This window comes from Polypterus senegalus, chromosome 12 (assembly GCF_016835505.1).
Source record: "Polypterus senegalus isolate Bchr_013 chromosome 12, ASM1683550v1, whole genome shotgun sequence".
Lineage (NCBI taxonomy): Eukaryota > Metazoa > Chordata > Cladistia > Polypteriformes > Polypteridae > Polypterus > Polypterus senegalus.
In genome coordinates, this window is record NC_053165.1 from 42,873,239 (window position 1) to 42,892,945 (window position 19,707).

Consider the following 19,707-nt stretch of genomic DNA (forward strand, 5'->3'; position numbering starts at 1 on the left):
TATGATTTATGCCACAATTTTTGCTTTTATATGTTATATAAAACTATGTTGTTATTATTATTTGACCCCGCTACAAAAATGGCGATGGATGGATGGATGAATATTTTTTGCCCCCCCCCAGACAAGCCAAATGCCCACCCACACATGATGTTCTGGTCACTCTTCTGAGTAAGTCTGTGATAAGCGGAATACCGCTACGCTTTCCACTCACGGGATGGAAGGACAATCCCGACCGCTTTTAGATAGTAAGAAAGAAGAAGATAATTGCACAGTCTGGAGTAGAAAATCATCTTTTACCTGGAAAAACGAAACTACAAATCCCATCGTGCATTGTAAAATGGACGGGGTGTGTGTGAAACTCCGCGCCTGCGTAGCACTCACGGGACGGAAGGACAATCCTGAAAGCTTTTATATAAAAGGATGATGACAAGTCCATACCAATGCATTTCTTAAATGCAAAGGCAAAAAAGGCTTGGGTATTCAAAAACTGATAATCACATAGAAGTAAGGCTGATACATTGATTTGTGAACCTGCAGCTTCAGTGGTATCTGAGCGTGTAAACCCTTCATCTGAGTGCTGTTCTACTTGTGGGCAGCATGGTGGTGCAGTGGGTAGCGCTGCTGCCTCGCAGTTAGGAGACCTGGGTTCGCTTCCTGGATCCTCCCTGCGTGGAGTTTGCATGTTCTACCCGTGTCTGCGTCAGTCCAAAGACGTGCATTAGAGATTCATGCATTTGTTTCCTGCCTTGTGTCCTATGTTGGCTGGGCTTGGCTCCAGCAGACCCCCGTGACCCTGTAGTTAGGATGTAGCGGGATTGTATTTTTAGAGGAGAACACGTATTTATAGTTACTGCATTTATCTTAGCCTAACGTTTACGCAGCCAGGAGCTGTGACGTCATTGAACGGATATTTCTTTGACGTGAGACCCCGGCTCACCATTCCAGGCTGTATGTGGAAGCCCGGTATTGGAACGGGTCACAGATATGTCTTTAGTCTGAACTCCAAGAGACTCACATTTCCATTGGCTGCACACCTTTTAATTATCATTTGTGACAGAGAAGGTCGGGATACAGAACACTCCATCTTTGGCTCTTTCGGAGGTCAGGTCCGTCAAACCATTCGATCTACTCCGCCATTGAGCTGAAACGGCACAGTTACACAAGTCAGCCGGCATTTCAGCCCCTCTCAGCTTAGAAGCTAACTCGGTGTTTGAGGCCCGTAAATTTCACTTGGTGGTTTCACGACGAGCTCGCAGCACACTCTCAATGACGACGATGTACTCAGGTGTCTTTGGTAATGGCTCAAAACGGATAATAGTACGAGGATTATTTCAGAAGCAATGAAAGGTTTAGTAATAAACTCAGACGGCTACAGTTTTTGATTTGATCGGAGCCGTTCCGGATTGACGACTTTCTTCTGCTAAGAAGCAAGATTTGTGTGTTTTTTCAGTAAAAGAGCGGCCTCTAGTGGCTATGAATATGTGTATTTCTATCTATCTATCTATCTATCTATCTATCTATCTATCTATCTATCTATCTATCTATCTATCTATCTATCTATCTCAGGACAGTCTATTAATTGATTTATTTCATTATTAGTATTGAGATGTCATCATTTAATGTTACTTTCATTATTCTAGCTTGGTGTGTATTAATAACTGAATATTCTGTATCATGAGTGTGAGTTTCATGTATGTCCTATTGGAACCCGAGAGGGAGTAACACCTTCTCTAATTCTAACTTCCATTCCTGTTCCCAGCATAGAGTAAGTCCATTCAAGGACTGACGTTACGTCTGGGTTTCATGTTCTTCCCTTTCTGGTGAAGACAAGATAAAGCCAGCAAGATACAGGAAGTATATCACGAAGTAAAAAAAAAAAATCAGACTAAACACAGCTGGTTCCCATGCCAACCGAGTACCCAATTAGGTGTTTTGATGTCAGCTGATCTCATTACCTTTCATGCATGAGGCCATCTTTGAAATGCCCACCTTTTCAAAAACGGACCAAGCAAAATAACATCGTACAGCTTGAGGCTGGAAGAGAGAGAGTTTTAACCTGGTAAAAATGCTCCAGAGAGGAAGAAATATAATTGGACAAAGAGCAACAACACAATTTCTAGGCCAGAGGGGGCCACCATCCCAATGTCTGTGGATGTTGAATGATGAAGTGTTGTTGCATAATCCAGTCATTGGTCCATACAACACCCAGGGCCTCATCTGAATCCTCTGAATCTGAATTCCATGGGTTAACATGGAATTCCACCACTCTACTGCAGTCACAGAATAGTTTGGAGCATACTCCAGGATATCCTCACTTTTTCTGCCACCATACTCCATAGAGGAATTCTTTTCTGCAGGGAGGTGAAAGGTTTATGACCACCATCCACATGACCAAATGTCCTTACTGAATGCCGGATGCTGAGATATTTCTCCTGAACACTTCCAGGGTTGGATAAGGCCTGCTGAAGATACCTGTACTTCCCCAGATATATTGCTATGGATGATTTTACTGTATATGTGATGTTGATGAAAACTTCTGGAGAAATCCAAAGGATAGGATGAACTTACATGTGGAACCATTTTTTTTTTGTGTTTAAAAATGCATATCTGTTCAAAATAAAGGCCACTGAATTTTAATGCGGCGTGGTTTATTAATTTTTCTACTACAGTGTTTCTGCAGACACAAGATTAAACAATGGTGATCCATACTAAGTTATTTGTAGTGCTGTCTGCTACTGCTGCGTGTGACAGAGTGGAAACACAGTAATGCTTTGATGGCACAAGTTCATTTTGAGATATCGATTAAATATTTTAGTGGTTGTAGTGCATTTTGGGGTGGAATTACTTATTAGGTCACCCTGTGAGTTGGGAATACAAACTGTGTGATGGATTTTGAAAAAGTGGTTTCAGAATTGACAAGAGCTTGTTAGCAACTGAATAAAACTGCAAATGGAGTTTTTCCAGCTGGGACCCCAACTCTTCATTTCTTTTTATCGTTGTTACATCTGTTACTTCCTTTTTAACCTCTACTGTGTAATCTGCTTTCTCTCACATTTATCACCGATTTGCCTCTTTTATAATTATAGTGGCTCTTGGCCAATGTGCACACCAGAATGTGACGCTCCTCTTCAGCACAGTGCCTGCAGTTTGCTCATTGTTACGCTTGGGGCCAGCTTCTCAACAGTTCAATGACTCACCCATGTTTAGAAGTTGTTATACTCGCTGGAGCAGTGGCAGCACACTCAGAGTTTTACATTCCTCGCCCAATGCTCATCACACACTGACGCCAATTTTGGATGCCACAGGGAGAAATTGGTTTAAATCAAAACGAGATGCAGCTTGCCACCAGGGCAGAGATAAACTAAACAACTGGCCCTCACCACATTCTGATCTAATTAAAAGCTTCTGGGAGGTGGGATTTTCATGGCCTGCAGTGTCTAATATGTGTTGAGAAACGTCCAAGGAGGGCATTCAGCCAGACATAGACCTATGGCCTGAAATAAGGGTGTAATGTGCACTGATTTAACATTACACTACATGCACCAGGGCCAGAGTCACTATATAGGCATTTTCTATTCACTACTTTCTGTCCATAAAACAATTTCCCATTAGAAGATGTAATTTGGAAACATCCATTCTCCGCAGCCTTGGTCTGTTATCCACCATCTGTAATTGGGTTTTGGGCTTTCTAACAAGCAGACCTCAGGTAGTCCAACTAACATAAATACAGGGACAGTCTGGTATTAGAGCTGTACTAGGCTGACCCACCTTTTAAGGCGACCGACTTTTAAGTTGACAACTTCCTAAGGCAATTCAATATGTAGATCAATTTGATATTTTATACAAACTCATTAATTTGGTTATATTGCATTTGAGCGGTATTACTTTAATACTCGGAGTTTCTGTTATTTTTGTGATGAAATTTAAACTTTTTTTCTATATTGAGGTCGCCTTTTTGAACCCCCCTGATATTTACTACGCGGTGAGGCATTTGTACTCCATCAACATTAATTATTTCCAGAGACATCATTTTGTCTATTTTTCCAGCGCATTGCGCACAAAAACAAGGGAACGATGGGAGCACCAGAACTCTGCTCACATCATGTCGCTTCGTACCGCAAGCTGCAAGTAGTAAGTCTGTGATAAGTGGAATACCGCTATGCTTTCCACTCACGGGACGGAAGGACAATCCCGACCGCTTTTATATAGTAAGAAAGAAGAAGAGGATATCGCACAGTCTGGAGTAGAAAATCATCTTTTACCTGGAAAAACGAAACTACAAATCCCATCGTGCATTGCAAAATGGACGGGCGTGTGAAACTCCGTGCTACTCGCACAGTCTGGAGTAGAAAATCATCTTTTACCTGGAAAAACGAAACTACAAATCCCATCGTGCATTGCAAAATGGACGGGGCGTGTGTGAAACTCCGTGCCTGCGTAGCACTCATGGGACGGAAGGACAATCCCAACCGCTTTTATATAGAACTAACACGTTTTGGTGTCCTGTTGAGTACACCCCACACACCCCCCAAAGTGACTGCTCAGATCCTTTCACATGTTTAAATCCATTGTCTGAAGTCAATTTGCATGAGTACAGTATAGCGAAGTCTCGGAATTAGCAAATCAGGGTTGGAACCAACTAAATTCTTGTTAAGGCTTGGTCTCGCTATCGTTTAGACTCGGCCTTGACTCAGTCTTGAATAGTTGTGGTCTTGGACTTGGCAAAGGTGATCTTGACAGACACACCGCTTCTAGCATTAGAGAGGAGGCATGAGTCTCCACATATTAATCAAGGTTGCAGTAAGTGAGCAAAGCGTACTCCAGTTACAGCATAAAAATGTTGTTCCCTAGATCTAGTGCCAACAAAACTAATAAAAACTAGTGCCTATTCTTAACATTATCAATATTTCATTATTGCATGACATAGTACCTAAGGCACTAAAAGCATCAGTCATCAAAACATTACTTAAAAAGTCAGACCTAGACCCACACATACTTAATAACTATAGGCCTATTTCAAATTTACCCCTTCTCTCCAAAATACTAGAAAAAGTAACCGCCAATCAGCTTCAGTCAAACTTTATGCATTATAATTTATTTGAGAAATCCCAGTCTGGTTTCTGCCTGGTCATAGTACAGATATGGCACTAGCACATGTTGTAAATGACATTCTGATAAACTCCACTGTAATTATATTGTTAGATTTAAGCGCAGCATTTGACACCACTGACCATTCTATTTTACTGCACAGGCTAGAAAATGATGTTGGGCTTACTGGCACCGTGCTCGCTTGGATTAGTTTTAATTTATCAAATCGATTCCAACACGTACAGAAATGTGCTGACAGGACTCCATCATTATACACAGAAGTTCAATATGGTGTCCCGCAGGGCTCAGTACTGGGATCTTTACTGTTTTCACTTTACATGCTTCCACTTGGATCTATCATTAGGAAACATAATGTTAATTTTCACTCGTATGCAGATGACACCCAGTTATACCTTTCATTTAGATGAAATGAAGTTTCTCCAATGTTGTCTTTAATTAGTTGTGTTAGTGAATTAAAGGAGTAGATGGATGAGAATTACTTGTCTTTAAACACAAACAACACAGAGATTTAAATTATAGGAGGGAATCGCAACAATATTTTGTCATCATTTAACTCAGTTGGAATCACCATTAATTTTAATGAATCAGCCCGCAATCTAGGAGTTATCTTTGACTCTAGCATGTCATTTATTTCTAGTAGGACTGACTATTGCAATGCGGTGTTCACTGGATGTTCAAATTGTTCTTTATACAGCCTCCAGTTAATCCAAAAGAATTATTACAAGAACAAGAAAATACAAACACATAACTCCAGTTCTTAAATCCTTACACAGGCTCCCGGTTAAGTTTAGGGCAGATTTCAAAATCCTCCTTTTAACATATAAAGCATTAAATGGCCAAGGTCTGGTTTACTTGGTTGAACTTATCATGACTAACAAACCTGAGTGTACATTAAGATCTCAAGATGCCGGTCTGCTTGTGATTCCAAGGGTTAATAAAATAACAGTGGGAGGTCGAGCTTTTAGTTACAGGGCCCATAAACTGTGGAATGGTCTTCCTGCTTCCATAAGAGATGCCCCCTCGGTCTCAGCCTTTAAATCCCGGCTGAAGACTCACTACTTCAGTTTAGCATATCCTGACTAGAGCTGCTGATTAACTGTACATACTGCATCTCTGTTGTTTTGTCATTAGCACTAAAACATAAGTAACATGATAGTTATAATTGGATACTAACCCTCACCTATTCTGTTTCTCTTCTCGGTACTCAAAAGTGGCACTTGGTGCCACTGCCCACCTGCCAAGTGGTTTTGTCTACCTAAGGTTAAGTAATCTCTGATGGAGGATTGCAGGAATCATGTGGTAGAGGGGTCCTTTCATCAGATTGGCTGGCCCAGTGCTGTCTCAGCTGTGGAATGGCCAATTGTGGGAGGCAGCTTGATGGCTGAGGTCTCCAGGACCAAATTGTATTATGTGATATCATCTACTGTTGAATCCTGCTCTATACTTGCAATATTTTTATTTCACTGTTATACTGTATTGAGGGGGCAGCACGGTGGTGCAGTGGTAGTGCTGCTGCCTCGTAGTTAGGAGACCCGGGTTTGCTTCCCGGGTCCTCCCTGCATAGAGTTTGCATGTTCTCCCCGTGTCTGTGCAGGTTTCCTCCGGGTACTCCGGTTTCCTCCCACAGTCCAAAGACATGTAGGTTAGGTGCATTGGCGATCCTAAATTGTGCTTGGTGTGTGGGTGTGTGCCCTGTGGTGGTCTGGCACCCTGCCCAGGATTTGTTCCTGTCTTGCTCTCGGTGCTGGCTGGGATAGGCTCCAGCAGTCCCCCGTGACCCTGTGTTTGGATATAGTGGGTTGGAAAATGACTGACTGACTGACTGTCTGTATTGAGGATTACTTGTGTTCTGTTCTGTGCATTGTATTGTATTGACCCCCTTCTTTTTGACACCCACTGCATGCCCATCCCAACTGGAAAGGGGTCTCTGTTTGAACTGCCTTTCCCAAAGTCTCTTCCATTTTTTTTCCCTACTAGGTTTTTTTTTTGGGAGTTTTTTCTTGTCGTCTTAGAGAGTCAAGGCTGGGGGGCTGTCAAGAGGCAGGGCCTGTTAAAGCCTATTGCGGCACTTGTGTGATTTTGGGCTATTCGAAAATAAATTGTATTGTATTGTATTGTATAAAAATGAAGGTCAATAATTTGTCTTGAGTACAATTAATGCATTCGCCAAGGTGGGCTCCTACTAATCCTTTTCCATTTCCCTTTTATCCCACTCAGTACCCTACTGTGACACTGGCCTTACATATCCTGGCTTTGGAACTGAACATCTGAGTGGAGGGCAGACAATAGCATTTCCAGCAATGAAGCAGGTCTAACAACAACAGACCCCTAGCATCAGTGCCACCTTGACCAGGACCACCTCGATATCCTCTTCTCCACTCATCCTTTGCTCTATCTTACCTTACTGTTCTTTTCTTTATAATATTTTCCAATGCAGGTACATTATGATTAAGTATTTTAATATGGTATGTGTCCATAAACAGTTCACATGTGTACATTGGTATGCATATGTTGTCTAGAGTTAGTAGTTTTCTCTTGCCACTATGCGCAGAGTGGTTAAGGCTTTGGACTTCATACCCTGAGATTGAGGGTTCAGATCCTACTACTGATGCTGTGTGACGATGAGCAAGTCACTTCACCTGCCTGTGCTCCAACTGGAAAAACAAAAGAAATGTAACCAATTGTATCTCCGATTTGAAAGTTGTCTTGAATAAAGGCTGCAGCCAAATAAAAAGTGACATTAATAAAAATAAACACTTGCTGGGCTTCAGCCCACTGCGACCCTGCTCTGGACTAGGCACTCTTATTAAATGGTATGTTACTGTGTATATTAAAATAGAGGTTGCCCTATAAAAAATGCTTTCTAAACTGTCAGCATAAATTAAAAATTTTAATGATAATAATACATTTTATTTATTCATAGGCACCTTTCTAAACAGTCAAGGACACCGAACAATAGATAAAACACACATTATAAACAAAACTAAAGTATAAAAATTAAAATCAGACAGAGCAATCGTAATCAAAGAGAAAAAGCAGTCTTAAACAAACGAGTTTTAAATTTAGATTTGAAAAGTGAGAATGATTCAATATTTCTAAACTCAGATGGTAGTGAGTTCCAGAGCTGGCAAGCAGAGCAACTGAATGCTCTGCTCCCCATGGTAGTGAGATGGACGAAGGGGACAGTCAAGTCGATGGAGGAAGAGGATCAAAGGGTGCAGGAGGAAATGGCAACATGGAGGAGGTCAGACAAATATGGAGGGGCAAGGTTGTGGATAGCCTTAAAAGTTAACAGAAGAATTTTGAATTGAATGCGGAACTTAACTGGAAGCCAGTGAAGCGGCTGCAAAACAGGAGTGATATGGTGAATAGAGGGGGTCCTAGTAATGAAGCGGGCTGCTGAATTCTGGACCAGTTGAAGTTTATAAGAGATTTGCGAGAAAGACCAAAGAAAAAGGAATTGCAATAATCCAGACGAGAAGTGACAAGGCTATGAACAAGGATAGCAGTGGTGTGGGGAGTAAGGGGAGGCGAATACGATTAATGTTACATAAGTGGAAATATGTAGACCGGGAGATGTTATTGATGTGGAACTGAAAAGATAAAGTGCTGTCAATAGTCTGACTAACTGTTCAGACAAAGAACACTTATCCAAACTGGGTTTTTATAAACCAGCCTCTCTCATTGGCTAAGCTGCAGTACCAGCATGTCTGTTTTATGTTTCCTCATCCCGGCCTCCTTTACATTCTCCAGCATCAACTCCCTATTCTGTCAGATGAAATACAGAGGAGGGTGAAGTGTTTGACAGTAATGAGATTATAAATGTTTGATTAAAGATGGAGTGCAGAATGTTCATCCATCCGTTCACTTTGCAATCCCACTTGTCTGTTACAGGTTACATGGAAACAAAATCTATGCAGACAACATCAGGCAAATTTAATAACCAACCCAGAATTATATCCGTAAGGTACAGTGACACGGTCACGCAAATACCTAATCATCACAGACGGGTGTAGTGCCACTGTTCAGGATTTGGGGGTGGAACAGTGATGTGCGGTGAGGTTCATGGCTGGTGAGGCACGGACTCCTGCAGAGTCAGATTTACAAATATGTGAACCCAAAAGAGTAGCTTATTCACTATTCAATTGGCAGCCAGCATGCACATTGACTGCTGGTTATGTTTCATATCCCATCAGCATTCTTTACACACAGATTGGTAAAGTACATATTTAGCTAAGAAAGAGCGCATTTGCGCCTTACCCTCCATGAGTTCTAAATGTGCCGTTGCAATTCCACAATTCATACTCATTCAATACACATGAATGTATTGAATGGTGTACAAAAAAACGGATTTCAATTTTGACCTTAATTGAAATATTTAGTTGTTTTTAAAAGCTTTCAATTCTGATGTTTTAATCAATTTTTTTTTATCAACAGAAGGATAACAAGAAAAACAAAAGAATATTTTATTTAAGGTCAAAATGTAGTTTTTAAATAAACGGACCGCTGCAGTGCACTTGACCTTTCAATACCGCTAACGTATTGGCACCTGCGCGTAAAAGGACAGCAGCAACAAGCGCCTCTTGGGCTCACATCCGTCCCCTTCAGTGCGGCACGGTACTGCCTGCCTTATCTTATGCCAAATGAAAACTTGTGTGTAAGATGTGGTTTGCATGTACTGTACTGTGAAGCAATAGCACGGATCCCTAAAATAGGGACGATGATCTAATAAATGGAGTACGTGATTTTAAAAATATATAGGACATGTTTAACAGCGCATTGCAATGCGATGATAAAAACTTAGAAGGAATAACAGACTTTTCACATGGATCACAAACTCAAAAGTGTTTAGAGCAGAACAACACATCAGTACAACTGAAGGACAAGCAGCACACCTTTGACCAGCATACAGAAGAGGTGGGAGTGGACGCGATCGCTCCAAAGAATACATGGGATGTCACACAGTTTATATACAACGTCAATCTGCTGACAGAACACTTCAAGCTTACTGTTTAGTATACTAGGGATTTTGTAAGATACTCACATGTACAGTATTTATGTTATTTAATTCACCATGTACATGTAGAGCTTAGTGAATGAGAATTTATTGTACTTTATTTTGACATTTGTATTCAATTTTTGTTGTATATGTTGTTTTTATACTTGCTCTTAGTGCGACCTGTGCCTTTGTCTATTTGTACAGGTTTAACATAAATAATTTCCCTCTGGATTAATACAGTTTTTCTGATTCTGAAGGAGCCTTGTTATGTACAGTACATCGCACGTGGCCCCTCAAACGGGACTGTTGATATCAGGCCCTCACGAAAATTAAACCAACCGAGTCTTGGAAACCGAACCTAACACCGTATTGTTGTCTCAATTAAATACGGCAACAGAAAGCTTGGATCAAGAGAAACATCGATCTGAAATACCGAGAATGCTGCTTTCTGCTTTACTTACACGTTTACAAATACATTTGCTGGCTCTTTAAACTTACACGGAATCTTTCTCGTCTCAAAACTGTGACAATTAAAGCGCCATAGATATGGGAGTGGACCAAATCTGCTGGTGACTTTGACCAGGGCAGCGTTTCTCAACCTTTTAAGTATTTGCGACCCGAGTTTTCATAACAGTTTTAATCGCGCCTTCCAAACGTTTTTTTTAAAAGGAGCCCACTAATTCCAATTTGTTCTTTTTTAATTAATGATATATCATAGATTGGGCCGCACGGTGGTGCAGTGGTAGAGCCGGGTACGCTTACTCCGTGTCTGCGTGGGTTTCCTCCCACAGTCCAAAGACATGCAGGTTAGGTGGATTGGCGATTCTAAATTGTTCCTAGTGTGTGCTGGCTGTGTGTGTGTCCTGTGGTGGCCCGGGATTGGTTCCTGCCTTGCACTCTGTGTTGGCTGGGATGGGCTCCAGCAGACCCCTGGTGTGACCCTGTGTTCGGATTCAGCGGGTTAGAAAATGGATGGATATATCATAGATGCATATTTTATTATACCTACTTAACTTTTATCGACATTTATCTAGCCCTGAGGTGGGCTGCCGCCCTGCCCGGGGTTTGTTTCCTGCCTTGCGCCCTGTGTTGGCTGGGATTGGCTCCAGCAGACCCCGTGACCCTGTAGTTAGAATATAGCGGGTTGGATAATGGATGGATGGATGGACGTTTACCTAACTCTATATTTATTTTTCTAGTATCAGAATGTAGCTTTAGTTAATTTGTTTTCTTTCAATAGATGTATTTTCCATATTTTCGATTCTTGTTTTCTTTTTTCACATCTTCACGCCCCACAGGTTGAGAACCACTGGACCAGGGTACCCACGTTGGGATGAGCAAAACTCATCTGCAGTTTAATACAGGAATCCTAAATTGTCTTAATTTTTTAAAAATAAAAAAATATGAACATACCCTTTACAGCGACAATTAAATAGTTCATACCAAACCACAGCCAGTTCTCTCAATGGATGAGACTGGTGTTTCTGCATTGGGCCCAGCAAAACTCAAATGCAACTTAACACTTGTCCAAAATATATGAAAATTAAAGTGAATAAACTCTTTGCGGTACCCTCTAGATATAACCGTGCCATATACTGGATATAGGAGTGTGCCAGGTTTGCCAGTGAATTTGCCAGTGTATTAGGACCGGGCGAAACACACGAGCATTTTTTACACAGGATCTCTTTAGTCATAAAAGTTTATCAATGTAAGTGGTGCACCTTGATTTCTCTTCAGAGTGCCCGTTAAGTATCGCAGCTCCTAATGCGCCGTGAGTTTGGTACTTTGCCAGTGCATTGGATTAGTGGATCCGCATTGGCCAGAGCAAAGTGCAATCGATAATGTGAAATATTTTTTTCCGAATTGTTGATCACGTTTAATGGCACAAATCAGTGCATCACCTTTTAAAAACAAAGCATCGCTCGGTTACAACAGAGCTGCGCAAACACGTAGTTGGTCTGCCAATTATCAGGCTCATTTAACGGCGCGCAGCTTCCCCTACCTGCCATTAGTCGCTCTATTGTGTCCCTCTGGTCTTCTTTTGTTGGTCACATCAGCGAGGGTCCTGGACGTCCCTTGCCGTTTTCATCCACACTTGAAAGCTGCGATGATAAAATCAGCGATCAGGAACTGATTCCCCGCAAAGGCGCGGGCACGGGCACGGACACGAGCACATTCAGAGCGAAAGCTGCCGTGTATGGTTCATGGGATGCGGTGCTTTTATTTCAAACGTTTACTTCGTTTGAAACGCCACATATAAAAGCAACAGCTGGTCGGGTAAGTCATCGTCCTATACAGGAGCCGTCCTTTGTTATTAAAACTAGACCCGCAATCAGGAGTTCAGGTAGCTTTGGCAGGTAGTTCGGCTTGGCAGCTCAGGAAGTGCAAGCACTTGAAGCCATTTCTATTTTGTCCACAAATTGGGAACTTTTTCCAATCCCAAACAAACAATATTTCATATGCAAAGACCCGTCCCAGAATAAAATCTCATCTGTTTCCCAAATCATTTAATCCTGGTGCTGCACTCCATCCATCCATCCATTATCCAACCCGCTATATCCTAACTACAGGGTCACGGGGGTCTGCTGGAGCCAAACCTAGCCAACACAGGGCGCAAGGCAGGAAACAAACCCCGGGCAGGGCGCCAGCCCACCGCAGGGTGCTGGATTCCATTTATTTAAATATTTCCCGAAGAGGTCTTTAAATAAAATCTTTAGACTTAATATTTAAAAATGCTAAATTCTGAAAGCTGCAGCAAATGGCTTTGATCCTGGCACCAAGGATTGAAAATGACACCTCTCTACTAATCTTATGTGCCACCCTATATATTTAAAAGGATTAGGATGACATTCAGGACGTGTCTCTCAGCTATGCCATGTCTCAGTGACATGTCTGAAGATTACAGGACACCTTGATGTTGCAAGTTCACCTGAAAAAGAAGCCATCCAAGGAGTCAAACCAGGGCTGCCAGAGTAAACTCCTCCATGTTTGTCTCAAGCATTGTGTGCTGATCTGGGGAAAGTAGCACTGCGGACCACTGTCCATGGTTAATACTTCTGTAAAGAGCTATGTGCCTTGGCGGGGGAAACAGAAACCTGTGCGGAAGTGTTTGGGATTGGGGGATTTATACAGGAAGGTCATGGGAGATGATTTTACAAATTGAAGAGACACACACTGCAACTGAGAAACGTTGTTCTGGATGACTCAGACATCTTGGGCATATGGGTGGGCTTGGCCTTGGGGGCCATGAACAATGCTTTGGCAGGTGGTTTGATTTAGTAGCTCAATCGATGGACCTGAAACCATAAGGCTCACTACAGGCTCAGTGTCAAATACATGTAATTAATTTTGGAAAGGTGTTTGTTATAGAAAAGGTACTATATATAAAGTAATAATTGTTGTTATTAATAATATACAATAAAATGTTGAATAGCTGCGGTGGGTTGGCGCCCTGCCCAGGGTTAGTTTCCCGCCTTGCGCCCTGTGTTGTCTGGGATTGGCTCCAGCAGACCCCCAGGACCCTGTAGTTAGGAATAGCGGGTTGGATAATGGATGGATGGATGTTGAATAGTATATTATAATAGGGTATATATTTGAGAGAGACAAACAGGTACTCATTGGGCAGCACCCTCTATTAAATGTGATGCGTACTGATAAGGGAGGTCTTGTCTGTTCACTGCCAAAGGGAGAATTATTGCTCATAAAGGACATTGTTGACTGCAGACTGGGTGAGGGGGGTACTGCTTATGGGCTGATGTTGTCCATTGGAGGCCCTGTTTGCTGTCCAGAGGGTTGGCAAGAATCAATGTCATGGAAGTTACGTTGTTAAGGGTGATAGTGTGGTCCAGTGCCATGGACGTCAGCTCAGTTCCTAGTCTTACTGCAAGCTTCACTAACTTAGCATGTTTTCTGTTTATATCTGTGGGTTTCTACTGCTCATCCTGTTTCCTCCAACACCAGATCTTTATATGAGTTAAGTGAATGGTTGAGTCTAAATATGGCCAATATGAGTGTGGCTTGCCAGTGTTGAGTGTCCCATTCAGACTCACTTCCAGGCCAATAGATATTGCTGTCCAGGTGGCCACCACTCCCTGTGAGCTGGTGATTAAAATAGGGAATTCAGAACATTATTAGTATTGAAGGATGATGCCCAGGAATATTAATATATTTAATTGGGAATATTATTTATATTAGAAGAAACCTGAGTTATTGCCCTTAAGTTAGACAATGCCATTATGGGTACCTGGTTTTCACAGTTTTCTTATTATTACTGAACTAGCCGTCCCCTGTAGCTCTGCCCGCATAGTAGTGAAACATGACAAACTTTAAAAGTCAATAAACAAAAGGGTACCGCTAGCTAATGGCGCCTTTCCACTGCATAGTACGGCACAGCACGGTTCAGTACAGCTCACCTTGGTTCGGCTCAGTTCGGCTCGGTTTGCGTTTCGACTGCAGTTTAGTACCGCTTTAGAGTGGGCGGGATTATTCACGTGTCGTTATAGTTGCGCCGCCTCTACTGCCGTGACATCATCGCAAACACGCCACAAACAAACACACAACAATGGAGCATATCGACGGAATGGCGTTCTTCATTCTCGGCATGTGGATGTTTTTAACTGTTTGTAAGTCCCATGGTAGCCGTGTGCGCCCAAGAGCTTAGCGACCTCCTGAAAAACTTTTTCATTCCGCGTCGGCTACCAACGAGAGGAACATCTGTACTTCCTCAATAGACCACGAAACAGCCATTTTTGGTTAAAACAAAATGGTGCGTCCGAACCTTCGCTGGCTGTGCTAAAAATCTAGCGGGTCTGTTGTGTCTCGTGTCGCAAGTTCAGTGACGCAGTAATGATGATTTTCTCCGGCCAATCAGTGACCAGCAGAGTTTACACATCACGTTTTGGTAACGGTTCGGCGCGCTTGGAACCTCGGCTGAGGTGGTACTAAAAAAAGGACCAGGTACTGTTCCCAGTGGAAAACCCCCAAAAAGTGAGCTGAACTGAACCGTGTCATGCCGTACTATGCAGTGGAAAAGCGCCAAAAGTGGAGGCAAGGTGCACTCCGAAACGCAGAGATAGACCGCTCCTGATGTTACCCTTCTCTGTCTCGGATTAGCATGAATATATCGCTCCTGCAAGTGAACTATGACACATAGTGCGATGAGAGAAGTCACAAAATCAACTGTTCAAGCAAATTACAGAAAAAAAAACTCAATCTAAATCTGTTAAGTAGTTAGTTCTCTTGTAAAAAGCGGACTGACATACAGACAGACGTTGGATTATATATAAATGATATTGTCATTGCCAGTGAGGAAAAATGGATACAGACAAGGTCTTTGCAATGTAATTGTTGGAGTGGATGGACTGACATCTTGAAGGAGATCAAGATTAATTCCTTACCTGACCGGGAAGCTGTAACTAGAGGATGTGGATGGACAAGCATCCTGGCTGGGTTGGTTTCCAGTACCCTTCTCGGTCAGGAGGCCATAATGTAAAGACGGTCGAGGCTGTTTTCCAGGGCCATGTATTCCACATGTACACAGGGTGGCAGCATCCCTCTGGTGGATCTCCCATTTGTAGGGCATACTGGGAGCTATACTGTAGTCCTGAGAGGCAGCCCTGTTTGGGTACTTGGGTGCCACCAGGGGAAGCTGCAGGGGGACAATGTGCTTACTTTGGGGGGACTCCCACCTAGCCCAGAAGTGCTCCTGATGTGCAATGCTTTGATTTTTGGAAGTTCTCCTGGGTCTGGCATAAAAGACACCACTTCACCTGTACCGGGGAGTCAGAGTCAGATGGAGGTAAATGAAACTTGTGGAGGTGTGGTGGACGGAGACAGAAGGTGACATCTTTTAATTTTACCTAAAAGTGTGTTTGTCTGGGTCATGTCTGGTGTTTGGGGCTCTCGGGCACCCCCTGGTGACCACAGGAGAAATACCAATGTTAAAGAACATGAATCGTTAGGTGCCATTGTCCATTCATGTTTTTCCCCACGAGTTGGGTCCTGCCATTAGCTGCTCATTCATTCCCAAAGTATTGTCTATGAAGGGAGTTGTCCACCTTGTATCTTTGTGGTCATAAAGTTGCAGAACTCACAGGTGGACTCCATTTTGTCACTGGGGACTACCAAAGCTACACCACTGTGGTCATTTCTTTCTGTTGTTTTAACCCAATTATAAGAATAAACACTTCCATGCAGGGAAAGAGGAAGTGGCACAGATGAGGTGGCAGACATATTTGTCACATTGAGCAGTTTCACACTCATTTCGGGCCTTTTGTATGTGAAAAAAATGCCTTGGGTGTGACTCTCCATTTTGTGCAATTTTTTTGGGGAATTGTGTGATATTTTGTAAAGGCTAAAAATGTCTATCTGCATTTTCACGCCAGTCTACTGTATGACAGTGAAACGTCACACAGCCTCCTTCATTTAAAGATTAAAACCCGTCAGTTTCACAGATGGCACAGAGACTTCCACCGTTTACTGAAGTTAAAACCTGTCAGTCACAGCTACTGCCACCCAACAGCTGATAAAGCTGGGCTTTGCTTTTGAGATCAACCACCTTGCCCTGTCTAAGAAAAGAAAACCACAAATGGGGGTCCAAAACAGCAATGCAAGGTGGGATAATGCCAGTACAGAACAGCTGTAACTGTACTACTATTGGACTACATTTTGGAAACGTGTGGACATAATGTAAAATTATTTTCTCTCTATTAAAAAAAACATCTTGGAAGGAGAAGAGACATGACCTTCTCAGAGAGACACTTTCACGTCCTGCGAGACAAGTCTTTGTGCCAAGAGAATTAACCACTCCTGGGGCCGGAAATAAAAGACAAAGAGTAGATAACAAAGTAGAATGCCGTAAAGAATTCAAAAACGCTGGCACGATGCACTTGTAGAGCAGGTTGGAGATAATGGAAGTACGAAAATTCGAAAGTCTCAGAAAAAGGTTAGTAAAGATTGCATTAGCACAAACAAACGGAAATTATTACTCAGTAAAATAATGGAACAGCGAAAGGAGATCGAATATATTGTTTGCATTTAAGTCGGAGACTTGTAGATTGTCTAATTCGTGTTGCCATCAGGAAAAAGTCGTGTTTCTACACAATGAAGAGGCATCTCTGTGAGAATTAAAAGATTTGTTGTTTGGTGAAAGTGAAATCCACATACGTGAGCGACAGAGATGCGAAGTGGCTGGGGCGTAGAGCAAGCGGAGGGTTGGCGAGTGAAGCGAGCAGGGGGTGAAGCCCCCAAGTTTTTTAAAAATAGAGAAATCAATGTATTTGAAAGTATGGGAAGACAATCCCATTCTAAACAACTAACTGCGCTTGTTCTTTGAGACAGTGCAAAGGTGAAAGCCGATGACATTGCTGGTAAGTGATTCTTTTTGATTTGACAGCAACATTTATAATAAAGTTCTAAACAGTTGAATACATTTATAGATTTGGTTGCATATGTTTTACAGGGTGGTCCTTCATGAAGAAAATGTGCTGTATTTCACCATGATGCTTGTAATTTTATTTCTTGGGCTTGGCACTATTATATCTTTCTGATAAGGTAAACCAATTAAAAGTAACATTCACGCTGAAGAATAAAGAAGGTAAGAGACGTGCCATTTTGGTAACACACACTCTTGAAAAGGCTGCTTCTAAAGGGCACAGTACTGGGTTGTGTAGCTTTTAGTAGAACCATTGCTGGAGATTTAACTCTGGGAAGAGTTCTGCACACACTTGGGTTTTGAGGAGGTTCTAAATAAGAAACCTTTATTGTTTAATAGCCTAGCAGGCTAAGGCAGATCGGAAGGCTTGAACTTCGGCTGTGTTGTTGTGTGCGGTAAGAGTGCTTTTAAAACCAGGAACCCATTGGTGTTTCACTAATCTGTTTGTGTCTGTTTATGCATATTTATGGAGCCAGTTACAGATCTAAATAAGAGGTTCTTTCCTGGAACCCTCATGCATATGGTCTGTGAGTTTGGCTCCCCCATTTCATCGCTCAGAAGAGGCACTTTGGCATCTTTATTTTTAAGAGTACACCTGATCAAGGCTGTAGAGTTGAAATGTTGTGCCTTACTCTTTAACATTCTTTCCATCTGAGTGTGGAAATAACTTTTAACATTTTTCTCTTTGTAGATTCATGCTGACACAAAATCCTCTCAAAATGTAACTATCTGGCCCCACCCACTAATGCAAATTCAGGACCAATTGGCCAATCAGAGGAGCAGCATTCATAGATACTGTAGATGTTTACAGCTTGGGGGTAGGAAGGTGCATTTGGGTGGCAATTTGTTTGCTTTTCATGGACTGTCCAACACTGGGCTTGATTTACATAGATAGATAGATAGATAGATAGATAGATAGATAGATAGATAGATAGATAGATAGATAGATAGATAGATAGATAGATAGATAGATATTCATCTTAGAATGGATAGATAGATAGATAGATAGATAGATAGATAGATAGATAGATAGATAGATAGATAGATAGATAGATAGATAGATACTTTATTAATCCCAAGGGGAAATTCACATAATCTGATTTAGTGAGATTGGGTGGGATGTTGACTGTGCTTGGGCTGTAAAGTGACTGTTAAATCTGACAACCCTGGTGGCAGAGATGGGACGAGGTGCACAGCAGGTCTTGATGTAGGGACGTCATTGTTTTTAGCCTATACCGATTGTGCCTCTTGTTGTGATCAAAGGCCATTACTGAAGATAAAAAACACACAATGAAGTTTTATATAATGCACATATTTCCCTCAGTGGGTGACACAGTGGTTAGTGCTACTTTCTGACTGCTTCCTGATTCAAATCAAAGCCTTATCACTGTATCTGTGGAGTCTGCGGGTTCTCCCAAAGTCTTCCAGGTTCCAAAGATGTGTTGGGTGGGCTGATTGGAGATTAGAAACTGACTCAAAGGTAACGAGTGTGCCCTGTGATGGACTTTGTGCTGAATGCTGCCTGATTTGGCTCCTTTGCCTGTCAACACTGTATTGCCACACAATGAGCCACCTGGATTGGGACCCGAGTGCAGCGAGTGATACCTCAGCACCACACTGGAACAGTGAGTTATTTTATGGAGGCTGGAGTGCCAATCCTGCCACCATCCCCCAAGTTTTCATTGTAAATTGGAGGAATTACTTGCAGGGCTGGATGCAGATTAACCTCATATCTGGGAAAAAAGCAATTGCAAGGCCTAGCAGAGCAGCGTCACTTCTGACATTTACAGGATTCGAACCAGCATCCTTCCGATTGCCAGCGCAGATCTCTAGCCTCGAGTCACCACTCCGGCCTGTATTGGAATAAGCAGGTTTAGAAAATCCATCCATTCATCCATTATCTAACCCACTATATCCTAACTACAGGGTCATGGAGGTCAGCTGGAGCCATTCCCAGCCAACATAGGGTGCAAGGCAGGAAACAAACCCCAGGCAGGGCACCAGCCCACTGCAGGGTTTAGAAAATAAATTAGCAAATTAATGCATTTTCAGGGGCTACTTAACGAGGGCTTACAGCAAATGCTGCAGAAAAATTGGAGTGAAGGGAAAGAAGCTTAAAAATCTAAGAAAGAAAACAAACTCGCTCAGAATAACACAAAAGGTGTCT

General features: G+C 42.3%; 1 protein-coding gene across 2 annotated transcripts in view; it reads right to left on the bottom strand.

Annotated features, from left to right (window-relative positions):
- fgd (faciogenital dysplasia) overlaps positions 1 to 12,132 on the bottom strand; it is a 110,431-nt gene extending 98,299 nt beyond the window's left edge. For both annotated transcript variants that reach the window (XM_039770976.1, XM_039770975.1), the window contains exon 1: positions 12,111 to 12,132. In XM_039770976.1, the coding sequence (XP_039626910.1) occupies positions 12,111 to 12,117 (7 nt within the window). In that variant the 5' untranslated portion in view covers positions 12,118 to 12,132. The remainder of the gene's footprint in view (positions 1 to 12,110) is intronic.
- Between the last annotated feature and the right edge of the window lie 7,575 nt (positions 12,133 to 19,707).